We start from the raw sequence: 9,183 nt of genomic DNA, 5'->3' as shown, positions 1-9,183 counted from the left end.
TCTGTTTGCATAAAAATGAATTTAAGGAGGAAAACAGAAGTGAGCTAGAGAAAATAAACAGCTTACAAAGAAAGAGTAGGAAACCAGTTACCCTTGAGTAGACAGGCAAGCTTCCTGTTCATTACAATGAAAAAATGAAGGGTAGCAACTGCCTGACCTGTCTTTTGTTCAAATCTAAAACCAAAACATATGTAAGCAAAATGTGAAACATATGTTTTACATATTGGACTTTTGTCAGATTTTATAGATTTGTACATTTGTCTCGTATCATCCAGTCTTGCACGCATATGTAACAATATCAGTCTAAGTAGATGTAAGAGTATTTGGCCTTTTTACAGGCTGATCGTCCACACTGCCAACTCTTTCAATATTTGGTGTGGGCTTTCTTCCCCAAATCCTCAGCTCTGAGACAAAGTGACTGCAACAGGAATCCCAACTCAACATTTTGTTATCATTTTAAATTAAAACGTGTACAAGCGATCTGAAAAAAAGGCAAAACAAGCTTTCCTAAAGGCCCAAGGACCAAGTAAGAGAAACCTAAATCCTCGTAAATTTTACCCGAATTAAGGACGGGGGGGGGGCAGGCAGATGGGGAGGCACCTAGCTCTCAGGACTCGCTTCAAAGGACCCCATTAGCAGGTCTCCGAGGGCTGTCTCGCCCACTTCTGCTGGGGTTCAAGACAGCCGGGTGCCTGACCCCAGCCGGAGAGGGCCCGAGGTCGCGGCCTCAGTACCGCGGTACGACAGGAAGCCTCTCCCTCACTCCCGCCAGGTAACAGCGCGGGCAGCTCCCAGCCCCACTTTTATTCCCGGGTCGCAGGAAGGTAACGGGGAGAGGGGCCGAGGGAGAAAGAAACGCGGCGGCCGCTGGCTGTGGGGAGAGCCGGGGATAGGCGGAGGAGGCGGCGGCCGACGCGGGGCGGAGCGGCCCGGAGGGGCGGCGGGCAGGCTGAGAACAGGCCGCGGCCCAGCCCCCGCCGCTCCGCCGCAGCGCGCCCGGCCCGGCCCGGCCCCGCCCCGCCACCACCCGCGCGCTCGGCAACGGCACCAACCGCCGCCGCCTTCTACGGGCCTCGCCCCCCACCTCCCTCTTCCGCAAGCCGCGCGCAAGGGACCGTTACAACCAAAGGGGGCGCCGGCTTCAGCGGAAGCGCTACCTGAGCAGTCCCGCTACGCCCCTACTCCCCCCCCCCGCCGTGAGTAACGACGGCAGATTTCCTCGTCTCCTTCCTCGCCCCCTTCCCTGCCGCCCCCATTTTTTATTTTTAGTTTTTAGCCCCCGCAGCGTGCGGAGCCTCACCTTCCCGCAGCTAGGCGGCTTGGCATCCAAAATGGCGGCCGACCCAGCTTAACCCCATCGTGTCCCAACAGCGCTCCCTCCCCGCCCCAGCCCGTCCCATCCGCGGCTCGGGATTCCGCAGCCTCACCCCAGCCCGCGCGGCCGATCGCCGAATCACTGAGACACCCTCCCGGGCCCGGCGGGTGGAGGATGAGCATTGGACAGATTTCCTCCACTCCCACGCACACTCGCGCTCCGTCTGCTGAGCTCACCCGAAAGACCGAGGGGGGGCGGGTGTGTGTGCTGGTGAGCAACACCTCCCACGCTCGTTGCCCCCCCCACCCCCAACACACGGCCCGTCCACCTCCCCGTTCCCCCAATGGTTGCGTCCGTGACATCATCATCATGGCAACAACAGCTGCAGCCCGGAGCCGGGGAGCCGCCGCTGCCGCTGCGGTGTCCCTGGTGCTGCGGGGGGACGGGCCCGCGCTACCCGTGAGACGCTCGCGGCCGGCCGGGCTTTAGAGCCCGCGGGGCGCCCCGGCCGAGCGCGCGCGGCCGCGCACGCGCCCGGAGGAGCCGCCGTCACAGCAGCAGCAGCAGGAGGCGGCGGTGGCGGGGGGAAGAGCGAGCGAAGAGCGACAGACAGAGAAGGCGCGTGCGAGGGCGCGCGCCTGTGCGCGCGCGCCGGCAGGCGGGCGAGGAGAGGCAGGCGGGGGGCTGCGCTCGCTCGCTGCGGCGGGGGGAGCTGTGCGGGCTCGGCGCTCGCTCGCTCTCTCCCTCCCTCAGTGCGTGCCTCGGCGGCGGCGGCGAACAACATGTTCTCAGTGCGGATCGTGACTGCCGACTACTACATGGGCAGCCCGCTGCCCGGCCTGGACCCCTGCCAGTCACACTTCCGAGAGGCCCCGACCAAGCGGGTGCCCGTCGTGAGAGTCTTCGGCGCTACCCCTGCAGGTAAGGGACCCTCGTCGTTGTCGCCGCCGCCGCCCCCCGCCGCGGCCGGCCGGGCGGGGACGGCCCCGCTGCGGCGCGGGTCCGGCTGGCGCCGGGCCCGCCGCCGGGCCCGCCGCCGGCCCCCCCGCGGCGGGGGCAGCTCTTGCTCTTTGTGGCTGGGTCGCGCCCCCCCCCACCGCCGCCGCCGCTGCGGCGCGTCTCACCTGCCAGTGGCGGCGGCGAGGGAGCGCGCCGGGCCCAGCCAGACCCCGGCGACGCGGGGCGGTGGCGGCCGGCCAGGAGGGTACCTGCCCCGGGTGGCCCCGTGGGGGAGCCCGGCCGCCGCGGGTGGAGGGGTCGTGTAGTGTCGCGTCGCGTCCCGCCGCGCACCCCGCCTGGCCGGTTGTGGGGGGCCGGGCCGCAGGTGCGGGCCGGGGCGGAGGGCTCGTGGCCGCCGGCGCTTTGTGCGCGGCGCGGGGGTGCCCCGGGCGAGCGGCGGCAGCTGTGCAAACCCGGGGGGCAGCTACCCGCCCCCCGCCCCCGTAAAGGGCAGGGTAGCGGGGTGCAGGCGGCGCAGCAGGAGGTGTGTTGCTGCGGGGCGAATAGTGGCAGGGTGAGCGTACAGGAGGACGCCTTTGAACGTAGTCACAAGTGAGACTTCTGCGGTACTTACCGAGCGGGGGGGGGTTGTGTTGATCTTGCGGTAGCGTGGTATGAATCGCGTAAAACGGTAGACATTGGTGCTGCACTGCAGAAGGGAACGTCCTAACCGCTGGCCACATGTTGCCCCCTGAGACTTCCTAATGTCACATCCCACTTCTTCGTTGCCTCTTCTCTGTGGACTCGTGGTTATAGTCTTCCCACATCCCGAGTATGTTTCTGACTGTCAGAACAAATTTTAACAAATTTGATATTTAGAAAAATGAATTTAATATTTATTGTAGTTTACCCATACATTAAAAATTGTTTGGGGGAAAAAAAAAAACCCACCCTGTTTTTAAGCCCTGAGATGTCTAACATGTTCAGCATCATTGCTTGTGATCCCTTTATACTTATGTTGTGTAATGCTGACCTTGGGAATTAAGGAATTTATGGATATTTTATTGACTTATGTGTTGAAAATGAGTTATTAGTATTGTACATCAAACGTTAGGCAAAACAAAAAACGTGTAATAAGAAAGCATAGTAACAGTCTCCTTCCCTTCCCCCAGTCATGATAATAGAGCAGATTTTTTTGTTGGGTGGGTTTTGTTGTTGATTTTTTTATTAATATTATTATTTAGAATTTTCTGTCTGTTCTCTGTTTAGACACAGAGGAATGTGAGATATGAAAGCTGTTGTGATTGATGCCTCTACAGCTCCAAATTATTAAGTGGATGAATGAGATTAATAGATACAATATTGAAATAGTGGGACCTGTTTTATTGTACTTCTAATTTTGCATACAAAGGAGATATTATGTAATAATATTTATGTAATGGCATGAGTAACTATTTCATTATTAAAAAATGTAGAGCCTGAGGTTGTCTGGCAGGTAGCAGGCTTTCTGTGCATGCATGTGGTTAACTCATTAAGGCTTACTTTCTTTTAAGAAAATGTTTAGGCTATGCCATATCATGAATGTGGCATCATAAAGTAAACAGTGAAGTAGTTTAGTTGTCCAGCTATTAGAAACACAGTAGGAAATCCCTAACCATAAACTTTAATATTGGTTTGCATAATGGAAGTGTTCTAATGCGTCCCGGTTAGAGGAGACGCTTCACTACAGTCTGCAAAGGAAGTGCGACTTGGATATCTTCTATTTATTTCCTTGTTAAACTTTTTAATGCCTTTTTTTCCTTTCTGTACCTTTAGTAATGTTTGCTACTAAGCTTCAAGAACTTTTCATTACATCTCTGCATTTTTTTTTCTTTTCAAGAAAAGGAGACAAATGTAATTTTGTCTCTTTTCAGAGGTGTTGGACCTAAGCAGTCATTGTCAGGAGTAATGTATGTGGCCTCAGCGAGAGGGCTATCCAATTACTTACTTGAGATTTGAAATATAAAATTAAATGAAATAAAATCACTTACATCTGCATTGGCATTTCCTTTGAGGAAAAAGAAATGGTAAAAGCAGCTTCTAATATACTGTAAGACAATGGGGTGTACTTATTGTTTGGCTTACAGGCAGTGTGGTGCTTGTCTTCACTTGAGTGGGCCTGGATACGAATAACCCTTTCTCACTGGGTTTAACGTGTATGTCTTGCCTTCGGGGAAGGTGCTCAGTTGCCATGCTGCCTACATGATAGCAAACCACTATGTCTATGTAGGCTGCTTCACCTCCGGCATGATTAGCTCTGCTTGAAACTTAGTATGTTTAAAGCTGTGTGTCCATGCTGTGCAGCTAATTGGGAGTCAGGTTCAGAACAGACTCCACGTTCCACCTGCTGAGTGAAGGGGGATTGATTGGTATGTGGAAGTGGTTTATGCAGATGTTCAGCGAGTCAAATGTCTAGCAACACTGTATCTTGTGTCTAATATCAGCTATGGATGTTGGTTCTGAAGATGCCTCTCTACATTATCTGCCTCTTCTTCTGGAGGTATTGAGCTCAGTAAAGTACATGAATGACAAGGATTGCCAGTGTTTTTTATCTTTGAGGACTTTTATGTAATCCTGTACTCAACAATTGATTTGTAAAGGTTTGCTGGTACAATCTGTAAAATTAAAGTGGTTTGTGGTATGGTGCTTGGGGAAGGTAAAAACCAGACTTTTAATTAAAAATAATGGACTGTGTTGGCAATAACGTTTGACAATGTCTTTAGCTCTTTTGAAGAAGAAATCTCATTGTATTTGGCAAGACTATGCAACTCATCTCTTGATATCCTATATCTTTTCATAGTAAGAGCTTGAAAGGCAAGGCATCAAAATTTTTTTTAAGCCCAAAGATCTGCCTGCTATTTTCTGTTGCTCTGTGAAATACAAAGAGTAAAATGCTGACTACAATACCAAAAGGTGAAGTGAAGCACTACTAGAATTTATGTTTGAAAGCACCTTAGCTGGTTGAGGCATTTTAGCCATTTGGTGCTTGAAGCAGACTGGCATGTCTGTTGACATAGTGACTTGGACAAAAGCGTAATTTCAGAAATGCTACAACACTGCCATGGTGGTGATATAGTGAAAGCAGTGTTAAATTCATGCTTTGTTGTATGAGATTGTAGATATTATTTGATATAGTAGTCTTTGTATCTCTAAAGGAGTCTCATAATATTGCTGCTTATATTTAAAAAAATAGATTTTAATTCACTACGTAATGCTCAGCTATGAAACAATTTCATTATCTTCTCAGGCAGTATTTCTTTTATGCTAGCTAGCAATTTTTGTAAATGCTTTTTCTAAAAGAAAAAAAGAGAAATTGCAAGGCCTGTTTTTTAGAGTGAAATCATGATGAAAATTGAATTTTCTGTTTACATATGGTCATTTGTTTAATTGATAATTCTTGAATTGTCATTCTTGCTGCTAAGTTTTGATGTATGGAGGTATCAAAGTTTTGATTTATTCCCTACTAGCTTTTGGCGATTTCAAGATCTTAGAGTCTTTCCTCAAGATTTCACTGAAAGCTTCAAAATAAGTATATGAATAGTTGGGTGTTTCTGTTAGGTGCTTATTCACCTGCAGGAAGACAGAACCAAACTGTAAATCCATACATAAAGCAAGCAGGGTGAGACTAGATGTCATGTTAGGAGAGACATTAACAAACGAGCTGAGGTTGCTAAATTACCTCTTCACTTAACAAGACTGAGTGCAAGTAGCTGAGGACACAAATTGTAAACCACATACAAGATACCTGTTGGTGTATGATAATGAGTGTTGTAAAACCGATAGTTGAAATATTTTTAAAAATCAGAATTCTGATTTGGGCGTGACTTGAGGCTCATATACATGATAAATTTTACAGAAATAGGTACACATTTTAAAACTACTTTTGAAGGGTGTTATGCTGAGAAATGTGTGTTCAGTTGACAGGAGGGCCTTTGGAGAAAGCAGATTAGGAATTTACCTGAAAAAAAGCAATGTGTAATTTGAGGAATAGTGTAACTCCACTGTCCTCAACTGCCACTTTATATATTTGTCTGTTTTTGAAGGGTTGTGTATTTTACATTATGAAATCGTTGATCCAAGAATGAATCTTACTTCAGGGCAGCACAAAAACTCAGCCAAAGAGGAGGATGTTTTTAAGTTACTCTTGCAGTCTTCTGCTGCCAAGTTTTTCTGAGGCTAGGTGTGATTTAGTGTAGGGGTTTACAGTCAGCAAAATCTGTATGCATTTCAGGTAGATGTCTTAAGTTTGCTGGCTTCACTTCTCCTTTGTTTTCGGGGCGGGGGGGAAGCAGAGGAGAATGCTGCAGCTCAAATCTGGCTCTGTTCCAGCAGCAGTAGCTCTGGTATGACTCAGTGAGGGGGCCTGGTTATCTTCTTTCTTCTGTTCTTCCCTCCCCTTTCCCCCTTCGCTGACCTGGCTAGGCTGTATATCTGATCCCATTCCAGTGCCTTTCTCTCCTCCGTTGCTGCTCACTTGAGAAGGAATGAGCTCGTTGCAGGAACTTACTGCTTTCTAACCCCAACTCATGATTAACTTTTTTTTCTCCCCTCATTTTCACTACCATTTCAAACACTGTGTCCCACAATGGTCATTCCCTATAGCCTTCTTGGTTCATTATCCCAATGTTCACAGCAGTGCATTGTTCCAGTTTCCGCTACTTCCCATATTCCATTTCTCAGAATTGGGCATTTCTCGTTAACTTCATAGTGAGGGTACGAGGATGCAAAATAGGATACAGCCATTGCAGTGAGGCTTACGCCTCTGCCTTACCTTTTCACACCCTCTCCCAAATTACATCAGTGTACAACTCTTGATAGGGGATTATTCTGTGGATTGCAGCGTGGCCTAGAAGATTGTCAGCATCGTACAGTGCAGCTCTACTTCCAGCATACCATTTCTGCATCTTGCACTGTCAGGCTTCTCATATTTCTGAAGAGCTATTTGAAAAATAGCCTGATGTCCATTTGTTTCTCTTTTCTCCAGAGGTTTATAGCTTCTGTGAGATGTGAACAGGGCTGGAGTAGGAATGAGGAATGTGAGATGATGTATTTATTCTGAATGTTTTCAGTGTTTGAGTTTTGTCAGTGATGTGATTTGAGGTCAGCCCGTAACTCACCTGGTTCTTGAAAGGCTGTGTTTTCTAGTGTGTTGTGGGGTTTTTGTGGTTTGGGGTTGGTTTGTTGGTTGGTTTTTTGTTTGTTTTTTTTTTAAGAACCTTCGCCTTTTTTTGAGGCATTTGTTACATAGTTTGTATAGATTGCCTGCTGAGTTGTTTGAGCAATGAGAGTCTGCCTGAATAAACTGTGAAATTCTGCTCTGTTGGCATGAAACTTGTTAAGTAGCAAATTTAGTACCCATGTGTATACGGCTTGCTTTAATTCTGTTTCTTAAGTAAATTTTAAAATACTGTGACAAAATCGATGTTCTAATTAGAATCCAGATACTGGTTTCATACTGTTCCTCTGTTTGCTACTGTAGAGTACCTCAGTGACTTGACCAAGAAGATACTTGTGCTTTGGCAATTCAATCAAAAAAACCCCATGTATAACTGACACTGCATGCATAGAACTCCATCAGCTGCAGACTTCAAAGTGTTTCACAAAGTAGTTGCATCTATATTTGATCTAATATATAACTTGGGACTGATTTTTATGGTCAGTGTCCCTGGAAGTAGACTAACATCTATCTCAGCTACAACTTCCACTTCTGTAACATACTTCTTAAGGGTGCTTTTTGGCTGCTCGTTGAAATATCTTCTTTTTCAGTGTGTAAAATGAACCTCCTCAAAATAACACACTGGCCTGAAAATAGTTATGTCTCGTACTTTTACCCGAGTAGCACATGCATATCACAACTGAGGTTGGCAGGGTTAGAAAATGTGTAAACACTCAGTGAGAAACAGCTCCTGCTTAGCAATTTTTCCAGTCTCAGTAGACAAGATAAATCTCTGGAAGAAGGAAACAGGTGTGGTAACACCATGCTCCCCGTTTCTTTTCAGTCTCTTGTTTCAGAGTTCCAGTATTGATCATTTAATACCCTGTTCTGCTAACTGTTGTCATTACCTTGTTTTTGTCCTTTACCCTTGATTTACCTCTGCGTGCAGTGGGCCTCTGAGAAGGATGATGATAATGAAAATGTAACAGTTTGGAAAGAGGCAGCATGAACACTCATACTAAAAGGTTTTCAGTGGGTGTTCGGTTTCACAGATGAAGCAGCTGAAGTCTTTCAGAATGATTGGACAGGGTCACTGGAGATTCAATCTCATGTGAAGGAAGATCTGCTGATCAGAATCTCAGGACAACTGGCAGTCAACTTTTTTTAATTAAGCATTCTGTATCGCCAGCTATTGCAAAGCCAGCTTCTGAAAAGCCACCATCTCATCCTCCTCATCTGTCATCTTTGGATGTTGAGTTGACAACTGATGAACTTGCTTCTTCCTCTCTGTCTGCCATGTCATGTGTATTGTCCCTGTGTGTTATAATTGTGTGTGTTTTTTAAGTTTTTATACGTCTCATCTGTATTACATCTATTCTATGAGGAAAATTATTTCACTGTCTATTGAATTGTTACCTCACATTTCAGGAACATGTACTTGACAGCAAGGTATACCTGTGTAAAGAAAAGAATGGATTTGCTTAGGGTCCCACAACAAATCCATAGCAGAACTGATAGTACAATGAAGAAGCTACTGCCTACAGGCAGTGTTACTTCTGTGCTACTACCCTGCCCAATAATGAATTAATGTAAACAATAAAATAATGTTCTTTTATATGTTGACCAAACCTATAGTTGTGGTAATAAGTATAACATTAAGGCCTAGGCTTGATTAACAAGGTACAGGTTGCAAAGATCTGCCATGAAATCTGTATAGTTAGGCTGTAATTGCACT

At 47.2% G+C, this 9,183-nt stretch overlaps 1 protein-coding gene across 1 annotated transcript in view; it reads left to right on the top strand.

The window, feature by feature from the left end:
- Positions 1 to 2,097: 2,097 nt before the first annotated feature.
- The window catches only part of REV3L (REV3 like, DNA directed polymerase zeta catalytic subunit), a gene marked incomplete at its 5' end in the record, with an annotated part of 125,919 nt that continues 118,833 nt past the window's right edge, over positions 2,098 to 9,183 (top strand). The window contains one exon of the mRNA XM_081998525.1: positions 2,098 to 2,236. Coding sequence (XP_081854651.1) covers positions 2,098 to 2,236 — 139 coding nt within the window. The remainder of the gene's footprint in view (positions 2,237 to 9,183) is intronic.

Source organism: Phaethon aethereus (assembly GCF_964289735.1).
Source record: "Phaethon aethereus genome assembly, chromosome: 3".
NCBI classification, from domain to species: Eukaryota; Metazoa; Chordata; class Aves; order Phaethontiformes; family Phaethontidae; genus Phaethon; species Phaethon aethereus.
The sequence above is the reverse complement of the archived record's forward strand: the minus strand, read 5'-3'. Positions and strand labels throughout refer to the sequence as shown.